General features: G+C 36.3%; 1 protein-coding gene across 2 annotated transcripts; it reads left to right on the forward strand.

Annotated features, from left to right (window-relative positions):
* The first annotated feature begins 3343 nt into the window (after positions 1 to 3343).
* Positions 3344 to 23003, forward strand: TMEM33 (transmembrane protein 33). Of its 2 annotated transcripts, XM_070791368.1 has the most exons (8): positions 3344 to 3699; positions 4752 to 4847; positions 6027 to 6121; positions 6653 to 6840; positions 10542 to 10609; positions 11523 to 11656; positions 16226 to 16309; positions 17554 to 23003. In XM_070791368.1, the coding sequence occupies exons 2-8, from the start codon at positions 4845 to 4847 to the stop codon at positions 17681 to 17683; spliced, it is 702 nt and encodes a 233-aa protein (XP_070647469.1). In that variant the 5' UTR covers positions 3344 to 3699; positions 4752 to 4844; the 3' UTR covers positions 17684 to 23003. The 2 variants fall into 2 exon arrangements, with proteins under 2 accessions (XP_070647469.1, XP_019818229.1); XM_019962670.2 differs by lacking the exon at positions 4752 to 4847 and having other exon boundaries at positions 3345 to 3699.
* The last annotated feature ends 609 nt before the right edge of the window (positions 23004 to 23612 follow it).

Genomic DNA, 23612 nt, shown 5'->3' on the forward strand with positions numbered 1-23612 from the left:
TTCTAAGCTTTTTAATGTGGAAAATTTTAACGCAGATGAAATCAGAGAATAATACAATACTCTTCCATCTTGATTGAACAATTATTAACACTTTGTTGCATTTGCTTTTGTTCTATCTGTCCATCCATCTACTTAGTTTTGTTTTTTTTTTTGCTGACACTTTTGAATATAAGTTGCAGACATCCTGAAACTACCTCTAAATCACATATCCCTCAAAAAAAAATTAACAATAGTCACATAATGTCTTCCAATATTCACTCTGTAATTGAGTGTCTATAATTTACAATTGTCCCCAAATTTCTTTTATTGCTCTCTCCTAGCCTAGAATCTAGACAATCAAACCGTGCACTTGGCTATTATGATTGTGCATGTGTGCATACATCAAGTGTGCTCAGTCATATCTGACTCTGTGACCCTGTGCACTGCAGCCCCCCGGGATGTTCTGTCCATGGAATTTTCCAGGCAAGAATACTGGAGTGGGTTGCCATTTCCTACTCTAGGGCATCTTCCCCACCCAGGGATCAAACCTGTGTCTCTTGCATCTCTTGCATTGGCAGGCAGATTCTTTACCACTAGAGCCACCTGGGAACCCCTGCTAGGACTTTGTACATGCTTTTAATTTGGAATAACTCTTTCACCTTTTGTAGTAAGACTTATTTTTTGAAGGATCCCAGCCAGTTATTTTGTAGAAATCAAAATTGCATTTTGATTTTTGTCTCATGCTGTTGTTTAAGTTGTTAATCTGTCTCTTTACATTTTCTGTAGCCTGGAGGTTAGGTCTAGATGGGCAGGATTGAATTTGGAGTAAATATTCTGCCAAGAATTTCTTTAGGGAATATTGTAAATATTATGTCACATCAGGAGACAGCGTCAGGATAACCCAGTGTATTTATGGTGCTAAATTTGATCTCTTGATTAAAGTTTAATTGACATGTTTCTCCACGGAAAAAATTCATTTTTTTAACTACAAATCTCTGGAGTGACACTTTAGAATTGTGTCAATATTGTGCCATCAACATTTCTCTCAATGGTTTTAACATTCACTGATGGGCCTTTCTATTATTAGTGGACATTAGTCCATTAGTGGACTAATTTCACATTAATATTATTTTATGGCCATTTTTTAATGTATTTATTTTTAATTGAGTATTTTTTTTATAATCATAAATACAGGGATTTCCCTGGCAGTCCAATGGTTAAGAATCTGTGCTTTCACTGCAGGGGGCTCCCAGTTTGAGCCCTGGTCAGAAAACTAAGATCCCACATGCCACCAGATGGGGCCAAAAAAACCAATAACGTTTAAAAATAAATAAATAAATTATAAATACAGTGTATAAGGCTATTCACTGAAAGTCCTCTACCTTCTTCTACTTTCCACTTTCTCATGTTTCCTTTCTGAAATGTAAGACCTTTGATAAGAATATAAATTTATCAGGTTATAATACAAAAGAGAATCAAATAAATTATCCAATAGAATAGGAATATATTGGGACTTCCCTGGCTGTCCAGTGGTTAGAACTCCGAGCTTTCACTACCACAGACATGGATTTGATCCCTGGTCGGGGAACTAAGGACTTCCCAGTTGGCTACAGTGGTAAAGAATCTGCCTGCCAATGCAGGAGACACGAGAGACTTAGGTTTGATCTTTGGGTTGGGAAGATCCCCTACAGTAGGAAATGGCAAACTACTCCAGTATTCTTGCCTGGAGAATCCCATGGACAGAGGAGCCTAGCAGGCCACACTCCAACGGGTGGCAAAGAGTTGGACACAGCTGAGCAGCAGGCCTGGCAATGGAGGGAACTAAGATTCCACAAGCCAGAAAAAAAGAGTCATGCTTTTCAAGCGTGGTACCAGCTGCCTATGTATCTCTAGTCAGCTTCCTCCTTTCAAAAGCCTCAGGTTTTTATTCTCAGTCTCCAGATCTTCTAAGTCTTCCTTCTCTACAGCTCTTCTCTAGGTCTTGGAAGATGACCTTCCCTCTCCAGCCTACTCATACCTAGTCAGCCACCAATCTTGAATGGCCTCTCCAAGTCATCTTTCCTCTTCTCTTCCCCCACAACACTCCTTTGGTTCAGAATCCCATCACTTTTCCCCTTGTATATGCAATGGCCTCCCTATAAAGCCCCTGGATTTTTTTAAATTTTTATTTGTGTTTATGTATTTGGCTGTGCTGGGTTTTATTTGAGGCATGCAGGATCTTTATTTGTGGCATGAGAACTATTAACTGTGACCTGTGGGATCTAGCTGTCCTACCAGGGATTGAACTTGGGCCTCCTGCACTTGGAGCTCAGAGTCTTGGCCACTTGACCACCAGGGAAGTCCGCAAGTCCCTGGTGTTTTAAACGTTTTATTTATTTATGTTTGGCTGTGCTGAGTCTTCATTGCTGCTGGTGGTACTGGCTTTCTCTAGTTGTGGTGAGGGGGCCTACTCTGTAGCCGTAATTCACGTGCTTCTCTTGTGAGGAGCACAGGTTTTAGGGCAGGAGGCCCTCAGTCGTTCCTGCATTCCGGCTCGGTGGTTATAGTGCACAAGCTTAGTTGCCCACTTGTTCCTGGGATCTTCTCACGTCAGGAATCAAACCTGTGTCCCCTGCATTGCAAGAAGGACTCTTAACCACTGGACCATCAGGGAAGCCTGCCCCTGGTGGGCTTATGGGTTTGCCCCTCTGATCATCCCCTTCTCCTGTTTCCAGAGTGATCTTTGTGGTTATACTCAACTGTCCAGTTGCTTCATGCACTTTCTGTTGCTGTCTGCATTCCCCTTCCCCATTTAGCCAACTTCTCCTTGTACTTCAAAACTTTGCGCCAGAATTAGGTTTTCTAGGAACGCTTCCGGGACCCCTCTGATTCAGGCCCCCTGCTGTGTGCCGCCTGTGATTAACTCCGCCTCTGCACGCATTACAGAAGCACTGGGCTATGACTGCCGTTTCTCCTATCTCTCCCGCAGTCTGTGTCATAACCATCTTGAAATATTCCTTGCCAAGTACGGAGCTTGTCACATAGCAGCTCTCATTTAGTGCTTGTTGAAATAACTAATTTTAGAGGTAGCATCAAAGAGCTTCGTGGGCTTCTGAAAGAAAATGGCAAAGAAAACATTTCCGAGGCTTCTGTATCAGGGAGTAGAGAGCCTTTGTGGTTTGGCCACAGGTAGAGTGGACCAGCTCTGAGAGGACGATGAGGCAAAAGCTGCTTCGGCTGCCGGGCTTCTTAGCTTACAGAGCAATGGGCGTGTACGAAATGGGAAGCCAATGCAAGAAAAACGACACTTCCCGTCATGCCTCAGGGCACCGCTCCGCTTTCCCCTCTGCGTCACCGCCTCTTCCCCACGGAAGCAACGCGAGCACTTCCGGGTTCGGCAATAAGCTGGAGCCGGTGGCGTTAGGTCGGTCCTGTTCCGAAGCTCCGCCTTCGTCTCGGTCTTTCTGGAAACCCATCTTTGCTCTTGGCCGTGCCAGGCGGGTATTTTCCGGCCGTTGCGGGTGCCCTTGGGACAGTCCGCTACACTGAAGCGGCGAGACCTTTTGTTCTGTGAAGGTTCGGAAGCTCTCGCAGAGAACAGGGAAGCCGGTTCCCGGAGTTGCGGCCCCGGCGCTGACCTTCCTTCTTTTTTCCCTTCCCGATTGCAGCGTCTCAGACGCTAGTGTGAGCGCCCCCATGGCGGATACGGCCCCCAACGGCCCCCAAGGGGCGGGCGCAGTGGTAAGTAAGCGGACAGGATCGTTTGGCTTGATTTGCAAGTTAGGAAGGAGCTGGGAGTGTTGAAAGTCGGGTCCCAGGCGTTCCACCGGCTCTTTGCTTTCGGGACTGGGATTAGTGATTGGGGTGGGGGTGGGGAGAGAGCCGATCGTGAGCCAAGACGTTAGACGGAGCTAAAGTTTCTGATTCGGCAGCGACAACAGGCGGGCCTCCAGCAGTGGCCCTCACTTGTATGCCCACCTGAATGCCTAGGACAGAGGGCCTTCTCGTCTTTTCCCACCCTTCGGTCGCACGGTTGAAGGTGCGACCTGAGATTGTGCTGTGACACGTGCCTCATTCCGCACTTGGGGGCTGGCAGAGAACAGGTCTGCCGCTTTTTAAGCAATAGGAGGAGAGCGGTTTTTTTTCTCTTTTCCTCCTTCTTCATTTTACGAAGATAAATATTAAGCTTATGTAAACTTTTATTTTTAGGATGCGTATCTGTTGCTTACTGTCTTTTTTTTTTTTTGTACCAGAAGCATAATTGTACTTAAACACTAAGCATGTGAATTGAGCCAATCACTTATTTTAAAAATGTGCAGCATCTCTCTCAGTGCACACCTTTTTTATTTTGCTGAACCATTTCAGAGTTACATGCGTCATTATAATTTACCCATAATGTAGTACTTATGTAGAATATTTTTGTACAGACCACAATGCAGTTACCTAAAAATTTTTGTAGTTCATTTTGCAAATGTAACGTTGCTACTTGTTACTACCTAATATACAATTCATATTTAAATTTCCTTAATTGTCCTTTAAATTGCTTCCTTCTTGTCCAAACTCAATAAAAAAAACTTGCAGTGTGTTTACTGGCCTTTGGTCCCTTTCAGTCTGAAATAATTCCCTTGGTCTTCCCATTTTTGTCTTACCAGAGTCCACACCTGTTGTTTTGCAGAATGCTCCTTAAATTGAAATTGTCTAATTTTTTGTCATCCCCCCCCCCACCCCCCCGACTAGATTCAGGTTAAATGTTTGGTAGGAATATTAAATAAGAGAGATTTTGTTCTTCTCAGGGCATTTTATATGTATCAGGAAGCATCTTACGTTGATTTATCCCGTCACTGGAGTTTGGTCATTTGGCTTTGGTGGTGTCCACCAGATTCTCGATGGTAAAGATAACTTACTCTCTTTGTGAATAAAGAGTATTCTGTCATGATACTTTAAGATTATGTGAATAATTTTTCACCTCAATATTTTTTTTCACCCAAAGATCCTTTGATATTTTTTGCCTGAATTATTTGTCATGGTCAGTCAGTTCACTCTTAAAAGTGTAAACCAATACATTTTCTTAGATCTTTTTTAAACTGTGTAATTAAATGCACATGCATAAAAGTGTACGAGGTAAAATGCAAAATTCAATGATTTATCACAAAATGAATACCCTAAACAGATTTTAAAGAAAATGTTCTAAAATTAAATTTCAGACAGTCGTGTACAGTCTGAATATTTGTAGAGAAACTGAGCACTGTAAGCTGGATTCATCCTTCCTCTTGACTTACTGGTGAACATTTAAATTTACAAGAGTAACATGTAGTAGGTTTGGATAGAATAAATTCAGAGGCATGTGTCTGAAATTACCTGCATACTGTTAGAAAGCCTGCAGTAAAATTAAAAACATCCTTGAATTTTAAAATAGGCTTGCGTTTTTTTCCCCAGAGTTTTTTAAACTTTTCTCTACTTTCGAAAGAGAATTAAAGTTAGATTGCTTCCAGCAGTGTTTGAGACTCCAGGTTAAAACCTGTTAGGTTTGAAATCCTTTTTATGTAAACATTGTTTCTAAAACATTAAATAGAATACAGAATAGCAGAATCTATCACACATAGTAAAAGTAAGTATTGTTTTTGTGAAATTTATATACTCACATGTTTATCTTGGGTCTTGATGTAAAAATTGTTTATGTAGATTCTTTTAAAAAATGTAAAAGCCACTTTAGAATTTGAATATGAAATAGTTTGAGAAAATTAATTTTAAGTTATTGAATTTAGTGTGATGGACATATCTTTTAGCAAAATGCAGCAAAAGAAAAGAATGAGGAAAAAGTGGTGAAGAAAGTGGTATGTGGATGTTTAGGGCCACAGAAATCTGTGAAAGACTTGTCAGGGAGCTTTCAGGAGAAGAAAGAAACTCACTGATGAAGAAACAATTGCCCTAAGAGTTATACCTAAAAAAACCAGTTGCTACAGGAGCGTTGAGACATTTTGAATAGGAATAAAATTGCAAAATAGTCATCCTTTAAAACATAATCTGCAAGCTTAATTTAACTACAGTATTTTTCTTTTTAAATTCAGCAATTCATGATGGCCAATAAACTGGACACAGCAATGTGGCTTTCTCGCTTATTCACAGTTTACTGCTCTGCTTTGTTTGTTCTGCCTCTTCTTGGGTATGTATTATACATGTTTCTGCTGTTGGTATTCACTTGTTCAGTCATTTTTTTCTGGAGTACCTTTTTAGATGTCACACTTTGTCAAACAGCCAGGGGTTTGATAAACAATAAAACACGTCTCATCCTTAAAGGTACTAATATTCTAGTAATAGTACCAACTGGGGGTATATTTTATATTACGTGCTTTGTGAAAGTAACATCACATTGAAAATCTGAGAGAAAATGAATGTGGGGATGAGTTCATGTTTTTTCGCCTTTTTGAGTGTTTAAGAGGAAGAATGGCTGCTTTAGAAAATTCAGTTGGATATTGTACATCAGTTATACTTCAATAGAAATAAACGTTCAGTTGGGTATGTATATAAAATGATGCTTCTAAAAAGCTTCAGTAAAGTCACATAATTTTTTTTTCTATTCTGAAGTAATAGATTTAGGTATTAGGTGTTGTGCAATTATGATGCAATTCACAAAGGAGGAAGAGGTATGGTAGCTGTTTACGTCTCCTGATGATCTCTCCACTGTAATTTGCAGGTTGCATGAAGCAGCAAGCTTTTACCAACGTGCTCTGCTGGCAAATGCTCTCACTAGTGCTCTGAGGCTGCACCAAAGACTACCACACTTCCAGTTAAGCAGAGCGTTCCTGGCCCAGGCTTTGTTAGAGGACAGCTGCCACTACCTGTTGTATTCACTCATCTTTGTCAATTCCTACCCTGTTACAAGTATCCTTTTTTACCGTTTTGACAGTGAAATTGCCTGCTGAATGTAGGGAGATCACTTTTGATTATTTTTTTGCTACTGGAAGGATTCAGCAATAGGGTGTTCCATGAAGCCTGGGTTGGTTGGTTTGTTGGTACTTCTTTTGAAAGAAGATAACGTGAAGTGTAAGAGTGTCTGACTCTAAAATGTGAAGTCCAAATTTTGAAAAGGTGATTGGGAATTTTGAACTTCAATATTTGATCTTATAAACTTCTCTGTTAGCAATGGATATTGCAAATTTCAGATTCAAAGCACAAGCCCATGGAGAAGTTACATTTTAATATGTAAGTTTATTTCATTTAATTCACACTTTCTTTGGGAAGATACCCAGATGTCTTGCTATTTAAGAAAAGAGAAATTCTTAGCTCTATCTTTTAACTTTCAGTAAGCTAGAAACAAAAGGAAATTAATCAAGAAATAACATATTTAAGCTGAGAATGAGGTAATTAATAAAGTAAAAAGAAATTAGTATTTGCTTTGAATAGCCTGCAATGCAGGAGTGAAGTGAACAAGTGAAGTCACTCAGTTGTGTCCGACTCTTTGCGACCCCATGGACTGAGGAGTCCCCAGGCTCCTCAGTCCATGGGACTTTCCAGGCAAGAGTACTGGAGTGGGTTGCCATTTCCTTCTCCAGGAGATCTTCCCAACCCAGGGTTTGAATCCGAGTCTCCCGCATTGTAGGCAGACACTTGACCATCTGAGCTACCAGGGAAGCCAGCAATGCAGGAGATGCTGGTTCAATTCCTGGGTTGGAAAGATCCTCTGGAGAAGGGACAGGCTACCCACTCCAGTATTCTTGGGCTTCCCTGGTGGCTCAGATGGTAAGGAATTAGCCTGTAATGCAGGGGACCTGAGTTTGATCCCTGGGTTGGGGAGATCCCCTGGAGGATGACATAGCAACCCACTCCAGTATTCTTGCCTGGAGAATCCCCATGGACAGAGGAGCCTAGCAGGCTGTAGTCCATGGGGTCAAAAAGAGTCAGACACAACTGAGCCACTAAGCACAGCACAGCACAAAGAAGAAAATAAGGACAGACTCATGGATTTTTGGAATTTGTATGTTTATACAGTTCAGAAATATGTTGTGGGATAATAGGTATTTTTTAAATGGAGGGGAAGACATTCTGCAGTTTGATGTTTGGGAAGCAGTAGGTTTAACATTGCTAAACAGATTCTTTACTGTGGGACCTTTGATATGGATAGGTTTAACATTGCTAAACAGATTCTTTACTGTGGGACCTTTGATACGGTAATGTGCATTGTGAGACTGAGTTACCAGTCTTTCCTAAACTTAATCATTTGAATCAGTTGTCCACCCATCTACCCAGCTCCCCTTGAATCATCCCTCAGGAAGATATTCTGTACTTTAGGAAGTGCTGCTCTTAAGTGTTCTTGAATATTTATGATACAACTGTACATAATGGAAAGCACAATAAAATATGTCTCTAACACAAGTCTTAAGGAAAAGAGAATGGAAGGAAAATTTTTTTGAGCACCTATTTTGCCAGTGTATATAAACTTGACGTATTTAATCCTTGCAACATTCTAAAGAAAATTATTATGAGCATTGTATTATTGATAGTATACTGAGGCTCAAGGAGTTTAAAATAACCTGCCTGATAGCACATTGGCAAGTAAATAGTAGTGTAGGTAAAACTTGCTAGATAATCCTTGTCCTGCAGCTGTAAGCGATAAGCACGTTTGTTGACATATCATTGGATTGACCTGTTTTTATCAGCCACATTCATTGAGGTTCTTTACAATCAGCAATATTAAAATTCTTGCTTTTCTGAGATATAATGGGGAATTATATAGAGATTCTCGTTTCTGCTCTTAGGAGCTTAAAATTTCCTTGAAGAGAAAAATAGAAATGCTAGAAACTGTTTTCTAGATACTAATGTAGAGCAAATTGAACACATCAATTATGACCTCTGGGACAGTTCTATTGAGTGAATCCTGAGATGCTGCCAAATGACTCATAACAGTGAAGACAACCTCTCTGCCTTTTCTGTCCATTTATTTGCTGTGCCCTCTCTAGGGAATGTTGAAGATTAAGGATTTAATGTTCTTTAATTCTTATTGGGAGGGGAGTATGTAGTGGGAATAACATAAGCTATTAATTGGCAAGAAATACTAATCTGATTCCTAAAGTAGTTAGGTATTACATTAGTAAAAGTGAGCCCAAAGTCATGTTCTGATCTTTGCTCTTAGAAAGGTGATATATTGTCCTATTTCTGTTATGCACTCTTTGTCCCTTGAATTTTCTAAATAGTTTAACAATGAATGCTAAAATTATGAGTATCTTATCAAGGATTTATGAACTATAGAATGTTAGAGATAGGACCTATTAGAAACCCCTGGCTTTGATCACTGCAAATTTGTACAACAGAAGATGGAACTTGGCCTAGGGAACTGAAGTTAGTGTCAGAGCCAAGAATGAGACCCAGATATCTTGACTCTGAATTCAGGATTCTGTTAAAAGTGTAAAGCTATTTTTATGTATGTGTGATCTCTTCTCATAAATTGGCGTTTTATTTAGTTCTCAGAAGTGACAGGGAAGGTTTGGTCAGGGTATTAATCGGAGAACTTTTATGTTAGAGAGTTAGAATTCTTACAACACTTGGCTGTGGGTCAGTGTTTTACTTGCCGGTGGGAACTTTGGAACCTTTGGGTCCTAAATGATGAGTTGTGGTTATAATGAATTTGATACTCAGATTGTGTCATAGTGGGCATCATTTCCCTCACACCAAGCTTTCAGTTGGTGTAGAAAAATATCATGGATTATTTTTGATAAATTGCTACTGTTTTGAGGACAAGTGTTTTTGCCATTTATGATTAACAGTCTATTATCATTTCATGGAAATAACTTGGACAAGTGGGGGTTTTTTGTTATCAACCTAGCAGAAGTTGGGATAAATAGAGTATTTTGAGCAATTTCCATTTTTTTTTAAAAAGCTAAAAGAAAATTGTATATATTATCTATCACAAAAAGCCAAATAATGAAACTTAAAATAAGGATTCTTTGTTCATGTCTATTATTAAAACTGATGAAACTCTCAATTGAGTATATATACAAACCAGGTATACAATGTCTTTTTTATTTGTACAGATTGAGAATACCTTAACCATGAAAGCTTGACTATAAAAGCTTGATTGGAACAGTATCTGAAAATAATGAAGTCCTTGTAGGAAAAATGAATTAAACATCTATAGTTGAGGACAATTTGGGAACTACTTTTTAAACCATTACCCTGTACTCTTTCTTAAGTTGGTGAAAGCAGTACAGAGACTGTGTTGGTATTGGATGGCTAAGGTATTCCGTCCAGAATGACCACTGTGGCGTTAAAAGCCGTATTACTTATCACTTTGAGGTGGCCTAGATTTTAATTTAATTTAGCAAATGTTCACAATATGTTATATACTAGAAATAGGTGAAAAAACTATTTCATTATTCATAAAAAGAACTGTGGGTTTAAAAAAAACTTTGACTTTGTTTACAGATTAAAAAAAAAATTCATTTTATAAAGTATCAGTAAAACAGAAGCCATCACTGAACTCATTTTAGCAGATGCTATTTCAGGTCTGTATAGTTGAACATAATACATACCCTGTTGTGCAAAGTACTTGATGAATTTGTAATGTTTTCCTTAATTATTTTCTTCAGTGAGTATTTTCCCAGTCTTGTTATTTTCTTTGCTTCATGCTGCCACATACACAAAAAAGATCCTTGATGTAAGTAAAACAATGTTGGCCTTGTCTTTTGACTCCCGAATTTACAGGTAGTTGACACAAATTTGAGTTCTAAGACATTTGGGCATGTGTCTCAGAAAGTTCCTATGTTCCTTACAGACTTGCTGTAAATTAGTGATTTGAAAATTTTGGAATTTTTTATTGTTTCAATAAAATAGTACATTTTGTCATAATGGATTGTATTTAAAATCACTGTCCAATTCCTGGAGGAGTGTCTGAAGTTTGAAATATATTTGATAAGTTGTCAGAAGTCTCTTGTTCTGTCAGTGATTTTAACATAGTAGATGAGTAGAGTGTACTGAATTTCTTTACACTGATGTTCAAAACTGCTGCTTTTCTGAAACATTTTCTTATTCCTGAGTTGGAACATTTAGCCTAATAACTTCCATGTGCCAGGCAGATTGACTGCGTATGCATGGAAGTTTAAATTAAAATATCCAAAAATTTGCCTTGTGTTGGCCTTTTTCTTTATCTCCATAGTTCTTGGGTTACAGCAGTAACTGAACTTTGTGATTTCTCTCTTTAATTAACTAAGAAATCTCAGATACTTTGTATTTCTGCATAGCCAGATTTTGTTATGGTTGAGAGAAATCACCACCACTTTTAGTGGAATAATCTTATCTTTCTTAAGGAAAACAAAGCATCAATGAATGAAAAGGGCCTTTATTAAAGTTCTCTATTTAATTCTTCAAATGTAGAAAATACAGTAAAGCAGGAAAATCTGTTAACTTTTGTCCCTAAATGTATAGTTTGTCAATTTTTATATCATCATTTTCAAGTAATTGTCTTTTGATTATATTGCATGTTAGATATGCCATTCATCTAAGGAAAGAAAATAATTGAGTGATCAAAAATGCTTTCATGACTTCTAATATTTGTTTTCTTATGTTTTAAGGCAAAGGGTTCAAATAGTTTACCTCTGCTGAGATCTCTCTTGGATAAATTAAGCGCTAATCAACAGAATATTCTGAAGTTCATTGCTTGTAATGAAATATTCTTGATGCCTGCTACAGTTTTTATGCTTTTCAGGTAAGAATAAAAATATATTTATTTTAGGAGGCTGATGTCTAAGTGAATATAATAAATGTATCAACTCAAACTTTACGCTGCTTAAATGTGTTGAAGTAAACCCTGATATGTAGAGCTCGATGGATCTTAGCAGTCACCTTCTCATGTGACAGTGCAGAGCTACTGCGATAGCACTGCTACTGTGGTCGACTGTAGGAAACCTAGGAATCTGTCTTCTTCATTGTTCCTTATGAGTTATTTAACATTTTAAAATTGTCTTCCAAATAACTACTTTTGAAAGAGTCTTAGAAAGGCTAATTTAGTCCATTGTCACATTACTGAGATTATTTTTCCCATACTGGAGAAAAATCTGAAAAGTTAAGGTTGGTATTGATAGTTGCCTACTGCCACCTCCTTATTTTGTTTGTTAGTTATGAGAAGAATGTGTAAGTAAAGAAAACCTTCCTTTTGAAAATAGAACATTAGGATAGTATTGACCTCAGTATCTGTATTCTTGCATTTAAGTTATAAAACTACGTTTCTCTCAAGAGGGCAAGGCTGATTCATGTTGTTGTACAGCAGAAACTTAACACAGCATTGTTAAGCAGTTATACTCCAATTAAAAAATAAATTAAAAAAAATGTAAAAATATGTAAAGGAAAATAGCTAAATAAAACTACATTTCTCCCCAGATTATTGCTTTCTCAATTTTCAGTTTCTCAGGTAATAGGACATTACAGATAAAAAACTAAAATATCATTTAACTGTGAATGCTAGTTGCAATTCTGTCCTCTCCTTCCCAGAGCTAAGGAATTTGATATGAGTACATATATGTAGTTATTTTAAAGTACTTACACAGATAGGTAGGAAATGTATCTTATTATTTTATGGGTGTGGGGCTTTGTTTAGTTTTTATTATACATCACAAGCATCAGTGGTGTGCATCTTGCTTTTTTCACTCATACAGTATGTTTTTGTGACCTGTTTATATTGACATTCACAGTTCTGGTTTGTCTTGTTTAATGGCTGTATAGTGTTCCATCATATTATTTTGCTGCATTTTATTACCCATTGCCCTGTTAATGGCCGTTTGTTTTCAGACTTTTACTTTTCCATATGTTGCTGCAGTAACCATTTTTTTACCTGTCTGCTTATACTTTTGTGTGAATCCATATATACTTTTACTGAGTCTAAGCTGGGTATATTTTATATTTAATAGACCATGTACCAAATTGCCCTCTAATAGATCTGTGTTACCTATTTTCCATAATCTCATTAGTTTGTAACATTTTTGTCTATGAAATATTTCATTTTAATGTTCATTGCCTTGATTAACTAGTGAGGTTTTTATATACCAGCAGTACTCCTTTCCTTAGCAGTGTTTCTTTAAGCTGGTAAGAGAGTTTTTTAGATTTCCTCATAAATACATCTGTACCATTGTTGTAAATAATATTTTCCTCTGAAAATTCCAGGATCACCACATGTTGTTAAGCTGTGGGGTTCCAAACTAGATAATATAATTTAAATAGGGTCCTAGAATGGTACAATGGAAAAACTTCTTACTGGGTGTCAGGGAGCTGGATTCTGGTTGATTTGACAGTTAACTAGGCCTTCTGGGCCTTGTTTTTCTACATTTAAAAAACTAATAGTAGTTGAAATTAGTAACTTCCAAAAATCCTTCCAATTGTAATGTTCCATGAATATTAAGTATAGAATTTGATGCAGCTGTATTTGTCTATTATTCAGCTCTGGAATTTTCACCCTAGAAGCTAGTTCATCTTTTTTTGTGATCCTCATCATATTGGTGAAAGGAACCTTTTACCCTCTTACTTTCTTGCTCATTTTTCTGTTTCTTGGGTTGCCTGGTCTTGGGTATCCCCAGATTCTGTGATTTGCTGTATGTATCTGAGTGAAAGTTAAAATGTAGCTACCAAAACTAACTCTATATGTGGAGATAATTGGTGTCTATTCAGGTTAATAAGCAGGATAGTTTGTTCTCCTTTTAAGTAAGCTGAAGAGAATTACAGTGAAATGCTGAGATGCCAAGCACACTTAAACAAAAAACCTCTTTATTGGAACTGTAGTGAATTTTTTGTTGGCATACCAAGTTTTACTATGTTGGTATATTAAGTCAGTTGTGGTATTTAGTCTTTTATTTAAACACTTAAAATGTACAAATTGATCTTAATTTTTAAGATTATTGTAAAGGAAATGGAATTTACCAAAATATTTAAATAGAAGAATCATGTTGTTATTTTTAAAAAGGAAAACTAAGTAATAAAGTATTATTCAATTCCCTAATGAGAGAAGCTGTTAATGGTTCAAGTATGTCACTTGACTATAACACAGATTATAAAATTAAACATTTCAAATCATTATTCCTTAAATGCTACCTTTCATGGTAGAAGCACAGTCTAATATTAGAAGGCCTTGTTATTAAGTTAAATTTGTAGCAATAATGCATAAAACTCTGTATTTAGAAGTGAACAGTTTATGAGTTTATCTTAGACATGTAGTCTGTGAATTAGTTTATCTTACATAATACACACACATGTGCAAAGACAGATAAAAGGATGATCATTTTGGGTTTGTTCATTAGTAGAGAGCTTGTTAGTACATGCATAAAATGGAGTATTTCAGGTTGTAGAAAGAATAAGATAATTTGTGGGTTGTGACAGGGGATGATTGCTAAGATACAATAAATTTAAAATGAGTTGAGAACTGTGTAGGGTATTCCCCATTCATATTTGAGGTGTGTGTGTTTAAAGGCATATATGTTTCGTTCTGTTTCATCCTTTTTTTTGGAGTATCTTTGTTTTATAACGTTGTGTTAGTTTCTGCTGTACAACATTGTGAATCAGTTATATGTGTCCGTATATCCTCTCCCTCTTGACCCTTCTTCCCGCTCCCCTATCCCACCCCTCTAGGTCATCGCAGAGCACTGAGCTGAGCTCCCTGTGCTCTACGGAAGCTTCCCACTAGCTGTCTATTTTGCACATGGTGATGCATATATGTCAGTGCTGCTCTCAATCTATTCTACCCTCTTCTTCCCACCCTGTGTTCACACGTCCCTTCTCTGCCTTCTCTACATCTGCATCTCTGCTCCTGCCCTGCAAGTACGTTCATCAGTACCTTTTCTAGATTCCATATATATGCGCTCATGTATGATATTTATTTTTCTCTTTCTGACTTATTCCCTCTGTATGACAGACTCTAGGTACATCCACAGGGTTCTTCATCTTTAAAATAGGAATGATAATACCACTTCCTTCCTAGAGTTAACAGTTCAGTGCATTACAGAGTGAGCGCTGCATGTTAGCCATTATATATACTTGTTTATGTAAGTTTCTGGAAGGCTATATTAGAGACTGCTATAACTTTGATTAAGGAACTAACTTGGATGATGGAAAATTTGTGTTTCATTGGATAGTCTTTTCTACTTAATGTGTTCTGTAATGCCTCTATTTTTCAATATACAGAGTTAAAATTTCATCACATGATTTATTGGAGAAAGTAGATATATTTAGTTATAAATTGTAATCATGTAAATTTTTATTATGAAAGTAATACAGCTGGGGGTGCAGGGAGGCTGAAAAGGAGAATTGCCTGGCAGTCCAGTGGTTAGGACTCTGTGCTTCTACTGCAGGGGGCTGGGATTGGATCCCTACTCAAGGAACTAAGATCCCACAAGTTGTGTGGGTCTGCCAAGGGTGAGTGGGGAGGCTAAAAAAATTTAACCTAAAAATCAAACCAAATTTAGGATCTTGATGCATTTATTCTACCCCAGATTTTTAAAATATAGTTGTAATAATATGTATAGCTTTATATCCTGCTTTGTTCAGAGTTCCTGTGTACTTTTCAGTAGTCAAGATTTTAAGTAATTGCATACTGAATCCATCAAATATACATATGATTTACTTAGCCCTGCTACCCAACTGGGCTTCCCTGGTGGTTCAGATGGTAAAGAATCTGCCTGCAATGCAGGCGACCCAGGTTCAATCCCTGGGTGGAGAAGATCCCCTGGAGAAGGCTACCCACTCCAGTATTCTTGCCTGGAGACCATTAGGTTCTTGCTGTGTTTTATTTGTGGTGGTTTTAGTGAACATCTTAAAATAGTTTTTCCTAGGGAAGGATTCCAGACTTAGAATTTGAGAAACCTGTATATGACTCTTGGGGTATTATGATTGTCATTTTAACCAAGAAAAATAAATAATATAGGCTATGTTTAGCCTATTCTCACATTTACTAGTGAGCCTATATGGTTTTATTAATTTTCTTATTTGTTTATACCAAATAAACTACTTTTCATTTTAAATATTTTAAATATTTAATTAAATATTTCAAGTTTTAAAACTTGATTACCAATTATTAGTGGCAGTTGAAGCATTTATATAACATTTTCTGATTTGTTTAGTAGCTTTAAAAAATTTAACAATACCTACATGAATAACTTGGACTTAGATATGATGGATATTATTATGATGATTTGATGAATGGAAACACATTGTCCAGTTAAGTTGCCTTTAAATGTTGAGTATACATATGAATCAATAATGTGTATTTATTTCCCTTGTATTTTGTTTATTTCAGTGGTCAAGGAAGTTTGTTCCAGCCTTTTATATACTATAGATTCCTTACTCTTCGATACTCCTCTCGAAGAAATCCATATTGTCGGTAAGCTTGTGATTAGTTTAAATCTGTTTTATTTATTAATTGTATTGTGAAATATACCATTTGTAACTTTTAAGACTTATTTAACCTTTATGTTAGAATTTAGAAGCAAGCAATGTTTTTGCGAATCTAAGTTCTAGGATTGATGAGGAGGTGCTTGCTTTTCAGACATTAAGACTGGAGTTTTCTTGACCACATCTAAAACAGTGCTAAAAGCGTAAGGAATTTAAAACTGTGTAGGACAAAAGTCTCCCTCTCCTGGTACTGTCCTAGTTAAGGAAACACATCGCAAATAAGAAAGGAAACAGTAGTGCAGGATGTAGTATTCACATGTCAACCTGTGACGAATTTCATGTTTATTGTATCAGTACTGTAGTCCACAAGAGGGGAGAGATCATTGAGCCAGAAGAGAGAAGAGCCCAGGAAAGTTTCACAAAATATTTTAATTTGTTCTGGAAGGATTAAAGACTTTCAGTAGACAGTGAGAACAAGGAAAAGCATTTTAGGTAGGAAGACGATAGGAGCACAAGTTCAGAGGCAGTAAGATAAACACAGTTTAAGGGGCACATATGTAGGCCTATTTGACCGGAAGGGAAATTCTGAGTGGTGAGTGGTTAGAGCAGAGATTTTAAAGGTATATTGGAACCATATCGTAAAACTTCTTGAGCCTCAGGGTAAGAAGTTTGGAACTTAGTACTTTTTAGATGTAGAGGAATGGTGGTGGGCTACAGTCCATGGGGTCACAGAGTCTTACACGACTCAGCAACTAAATGACAGCAACATTTATTGAGCATCTTCTGTGTCTCCTCATTGAAACTTCACTGTGACTCCAATAAGTACATATTCCCATTTTTCAGATGAGGAAGGCTCTAAGAGGCAGTATGTTCTTTTAAGGAAATGGTAGGAGGGATTGCTCATACTAGATAACTTTCACATTCTTGCTCTCTTCTTTTAGACCTAGTTGAATTTGAGTAAGTCAGATGTGAAGATTATGTGACTCAACTGTGAAGGAAATACAAATCATCCCTAATCTCAGCCCTTAGAGAGCCATTTATTAAATGAATATTTTCCCCAAAAAAGGACACAGGTGTTGATTTGGGGAATTTTAATTCTGTATATTGCCTGCAGTACATCCTGGTTATTACTAATTCAGATTCTTTAGTGGAAAGCCCCTTTATCAGCATTTACTCTTGAATCACATTGCTTTTTCATTGAGTTTCTGAAAGAAAACATATTTTATGTTGCAGGACCTTGTTTAATGAACTGAGGATTGTTGTTGAACATCTTATAATGAAACCTGCTTGCCCACTGTTTGTGAGAAGACTTTGTCTCCAGAGTATTGCCTTTATAAGCAGACTGGCACCAACAGTTGCATAGTGTAGCATCCAGCTAAATTATACATAATATAAATAAGCATTGTTAGCTGCTGGTACTTCTACTAGGGATGGATAATTCCAGGTGTAAAACTGACCTCAATGCAATTTACATAATTTACATAAATGCATCTCAAAAGAAAAGTAATCATTTTCCTGGCATGTTAAATCAAGCCTTTCAAACACTTTCTGAGAAACTTTATTGTGATGTGTTGTTAATAGTTAAGGAAATTTGAATCTTGTGATAAATGTATCAGGAATTCTTTAGATGCTGCTGTGCCTTTATCATGAAGTACATTTATTTGTCCGGTAAAAATAGCTCTAAACTTTGTTTTCATCTAATTGGTAACCTGAATTTACATCTGGCATGAGTTCATTATGATAATATTAACATGTAAATTCAGTATACTTTGAGACAGTATTCTTTTGCCATTCAGTAATTTTGGTTGATGGTTGTAACAAAAACACTTCCCTCCTTCTGTATTTAATTTCAAAGTGCTTTTATGTAGATTTTGTACTGCTTCATTAGGACAGATTTATTTTGGATTTCTTTATGTATCTTATACTATGACCTTCCAAAATTTTATTTTCATATTTACTTCTGTGGCTTTGGGTTTTTTTTTCTTACAGGCCCAACTGAAAGGTTGTTAACCAACTAGGTAAATACTTGTGGTCACCTAAGCATTTTACATCAGCGAGCAGTAGTCATACAGTTTTCCTCTCAGAGACAGGTTGAGTAACATTTCTCAAAAAGTAAATCCTTTTAGGATTGTGGATACAGTTACTTAGATCAGATTCTTGACTGCCAGTTCTCTCAGTTTCTTAGGCTTGAATTTTCATAGACAGTTGCACCAGTTCAGGTGCCCTTTGAAAGGAATGTAAGTGAAGATTGAGCTGTGACTGAACTTTGTATCTGTTCTGAAATAATAATGAAGATCATACATACCTACCTATCAAATTTCATATAAAAGATTAAATAGAAAGGTTTATAGGTGTTGGTTATTGATTGGGAATGGGGCCAGAGGAGTTGTGGGGGAAATAGTGTGCATTTCAGTCTTGTAATGCATGGATAAATTTAGAGGAATTGAATGTATTATGCAACTGTGATTTGAGTTGTTTAACATATGAAACACATTTGTTGAACTTCCATCAACTCCTTTTTAAAATTCATTCTGACCTTTATTTATTATTGCATGATTGGAAATGTTTAAAACATTGCAAAATGTTAATGCAGAGTAATGTAATGGTTTTTGTAACCAGTTTTCTTCTATGTGCATGTAATTTGGATTTCTCAAATACACTCAGTGACTTAGCAGTAACATCAGTTTTCTTTTTATTCTACTTTTTGGTCTATAGAAATGTGATACCTACTTGATAGCTCAACTGTAACCAGCTATTTTTGTAATTTTGTAATATTATCTACAAAGTTAGAGAAGCTTCATAACACACAGTCGATTGTTGGCGGCACTCTCATTGTCACTATGTGTGTAATCTGATGGTTTTAAAAACTGAATTTTCTAGAGCAATAAAGTAATGTTAAGTAAACTATATTATTTCTAATGATGTTTTTAAAAATTTGAATTATATCAAGAAATTATGGCAGCTGAAGGCATATTTATTTTTTAAGTTACTAAGTTTCTTTGTTTTCTACAATTTTTTAATCTTGAGATAATTTTAGATTTGTAGAAAAGTTGTAAAAAATAGTAGAGTTTCTTTATATCCTTTACTCAGCTTCCCCTTGTATTAACAGATTACATAACTATAGAACATTTATCAGAACTAAGAAATTAACTGTGGGACAATATTACTAACTACTAAGATGTGGAACTTAAATTTCACCAGTTTTTCCATTTATTGATTTTCTTTCTGTGCTCTCTTTTAACCACGATTGTTTTTTTTAATGATCTGTGAAGTATGCCTGTTTTTATTTTGAAAATTATTATTGACCAAAAAGATTTTCCTAAAGGAAATAATTTAGGTGGGTTTTAACGAAAAGAATTTAACATTAATACTATTAAAATTGAAAATTCTCTGTGCTTCAGAAGTTGAGGCTTTCATCATATAATGGGATTATACTTCTGATATATTTTTTAAAGAAAAGTTTGGCTTATAAATAAGCTGCCCGGGTGGCTTAGATGGTAACGAATCTGCCTGCAGTGCAGGAGACCCAAGTTCAGTCCCTGGGTCAGGAAGATCCCTTGGAGAAGGAAATGGCAACCCACTCCAGTGTTCTTGCCTGGAATATTTCTTGGACAGAAGGGCCTGGTGGGTTACAGTCCATGAGGTTGCAAAGAGTGGGACACAGCTGAGCAACTAACACTTTCACTTTCCTTTCACTAAACTCATAAAAAAATAAATCCTACAATTTGAGCATTGCCAGATGTTTAGTTTGCATGAACTTGTAGTTAGGAATTTTGCAGTATGAATATGTACAGACAGCTAATTTGACATCTGAAAGTACAGTGTAACTTTATGTCTATCAAGTTAAAATTAAAGAAATACAGGAACTTCCTTGGTGATCGAGTGGTTAAGACTGCACCAGTCCAGTGCAGAGTGTGTGAGTTCAAGCCCTGGTGAAGGAACTAAGATCTCACATGCCGCGAGGCCAAAAAAGTAAAATTGTATGTCTTCGATGTCATTTACACAATGCAAAATGTATAACAAAAAAGGAAATTATTATAATAGAGTATATAGAATGAGTATACTAGGAAAAGTTACAGCTGCTGAATTTATTTTAAATACAGCATAGCTGAATTTATTTTTATGTGTTTAAAAACAGTTGATTTAACATCTAGACTATCTGATTAGGAAGTTATATAGTGCTGCTGTTCTAGCACTTTTAAATATTAAACTTTCTTGGACAAGTGTAGGCCTCCTACAGAATCTACTTTATTCTAACAAAGATTGTGTATTCCTTTTGTATACTTGATTCCTCATTTAATGTCAGTCCAAAGAGAAATTTCTTTAATAAAGTTTGAGATCAGAATGAATGAAACTAATTTTGAGGGATTGTGGTAAAGATCCTTATGTAATGCTAACAAATGTATTTTAATTAACATAGGTCTGAAGCTCCTCTCCACCCCCTACCCAAAGCCCTTTTTGATCTGCTAGCTTAATGCTTTCACCCAGATTGAGACTGATTTTTATTCTGTGGGGAAAACCTCAAGGGAGAAAGTAACCAGTTATGCTGATGAGCAGTAGGTGGCACTCTTTGCTCAAGTAGTCCCCAGCTGTTTATCATGCCATGTTGAAAGGTTAAATGCCACTAAATCCTGAGCCAGCCATAAAACTAAGGACCTGAATTCCATGATTCTCTTTAATATGTAATTATTCAACATTCAGTAAATATTTAGTAAGCATTTACTCTTGAGTACATTTTTTAAATAAAAAACGTTCAGAAGCTGGAGTAAGTACCCTGTTAATATCTGCTTCCTAGGTAAATAGAATAGGCCACAGTTAGTGGTATTACTCAGATCATAGTCTCTCTGCTGTTTTTGTTTTTGTTTCCCTAAGTGCCTAAGTTACCTAAACATGTCAGTTATAAAATTGTTCTTTCACCTTCATTTTCAGGTATAGAGAAAATGGTACTTAATTTTTTTCAGGGTTATTTTGTAGGTAAACAAGTTACAGCCAGTTCCATCTCTTAAAATTAAGACTTCACAGTAATACAAAAGCATGTCGATAATTTTGGATATTAGGAATGGTGCCTAGATTTGTAAATTCAGTTTGAGTTACAGAGACAGCTAATTTCATTTAACACCTCACTGAAATTTCTCTAGAATTAAGAGAATTCTGAGAGGCTATATGATGGCATAGTTCAATGGATTTAGTGTATACCAATGGCATGTATGTTTTGTAAATCCAGGAGTTGTTTCCAGAAATTATTTTAATGAGCAGTCCTCTTCTAATACTCTAGGTGGAAAGTTGTATTTGGATCTGGTATTAAGGATAAGAAAGAAGCTGCTCAATGTTTGGGAAGTTTCCTGGTGGTAGTTACTCTGTGACATGTGTATCTTCTAAGCTGGTGTTCAGGAGGGTTCTTGGAAGGAACATATCTCTGTGTGAGGGATGAACTCTAGAGTAGTCTTTGTCCTCTTATGCAGTGCAGATAGGAAAACTGACCTGCACTGAATAGGAGTTGATGTGACCACAGATAAAGTACAGTATTTTTTTAGTCTAAAACAGTTCCTTTTTCTTAGGAAATGATAGGAAAAAATTGTTGCTAGATAATCTTTGCTGGAATCTAAAAATTACCTTATATTCCAGGAGAAGAAAAGGCCCAAGAATCATTTTACTTTTTCCGTCATAGTTTTCTGAAGCTACTTTTAAAAAATACATATATGTGCTCAGTACTTTTGAACTAACTTCTTTTTTACCTTGGTTCATAACAGTTTAAATTCCAAACTTTTGACTTTTTTTTTTTTGTAATTTTAAGATAAATGCTTTTGACATGAATTTTTGCTTACGTTTATGTTTGTAAGTTGAGACCAAATGGGCAACGTCTTAGGCAGGCAACATTTGTGATATGTATATATTGGAACAAACGTAAAAGGGCCACAGAGATTAGAGAGTCATAGAAAATGGCTTGATTATAATAAATGCATTGCTCTGGTGCTCTATATAATGGGATATATTGAACTAAATTTGTATATACAGTATGTCAGCATTTCTTAGTAACTTCTCTTGAATCCATTTTTAATATCTAATATTATACAGGTTGGGGAATTATATACTCTTCAGGCCAATACTATCCAGACTATATAAATTTATAAAATAAATTGAAAAATTCATCATTACTGTGTATTCAAGACCAAAGCACATAAATGCTAATGTAGGGCTCAGAGGGGAAATATACTGCTCCTGAATATTTGAGAAAATGTGAAGTCCTTTCAAGAGAATCTAATAAACATCATAATCATAGCCTGCTGACACTAAGGAAAAAGGACCTCATTCACTCTTTCTTTTATGCAGTGATTTACTGGTCCCTACTGATTTCCAAATTGGATCACTGTAGTGAATTATCTATGCTGGTACCTGTGAAAGTAAGCCCTGGGATCCATATTTGTTTTGTGTTCTGCTTAAATCAGCAAGAATGATAAATTTGATGGTGTGAAATTGGAAGTGTCAAGGGCTTTCTCTGGTGATTGAGCAAAATAATGTCTCCACTTGTAATTTATTGTGACCCTTTTCCACTGTATGTGCTTTGTGTATCTCATATTTATTTCAATACAAATTAAATTGTTATTCTTCATCTGTATTGTTATATCTAAGATTTTATTGATGTAAAAATCAAATTGTGTAATAAAAAATCTCTCTGAATTTAAGCTGATTTGAAAATGTTATGTTGCAAAAAAACATTTACAATTAGAATTTAGTTTTCTATTGTGCTTCATTGCCTTATTGTTAGAATAAGGTGAATTTGAACTCTTCTGTTTTCTTCAGCTCATCACAAATAAGACTGGTATAATTTTGTGATCTAGTATGAAGCTGGATAAAAAATGTGGCCTAAGGTGAGACTAGAAAAAAAAGAAAAATTATAGTTGTATCTCTTAGCTATTGGCTTGCTTGCTCCCCTGTACTTTTTTATCTAGTGAAATTTACAGCCTAATGGATGAGTTATTTGTAACCCTAAAATGATTCACAATATACAATATATTCAGAGTCGTAAGTCAACACAGGATAACATAGAAGATACTCAGTATCTCCCTTCGAGGGAAGTGTTTGGAGTTGGCAGATACTTTCTGTGGCAATTTTAATAACTTACCAAGCAATGGCACCCCACTCCATACTCTTGCCTGGAAAATCCCATGGACCGAGGAGCCTGGTGGGCTTCCGTCCATGGGGTCGCTAAGAGTCGGACATGACTGAGTGACTTCACTTTCATTTTTCACTTTCATGCATTGGAGAAGGAAACGGCAACCCACTCCAGTGTT

The sequence above is a fragment of the Bos indicus genome, chromosome 6, assembly GCF_029378745.1.
Source record: "Bos indicus isolate NIAB-ARS_2022 breed Sahiwal x Tharparkar chromosome 6, NIAB-ARS_B.indTharparkar_mat_pri_1.0, whole genome shotgun sequence".
Classification (NCBI taxonomy): Eukaryota; Metazoa; Chordata; class Mammalia; order Artiodactyla; family Bovidae; genus Bos; species Bos indicus.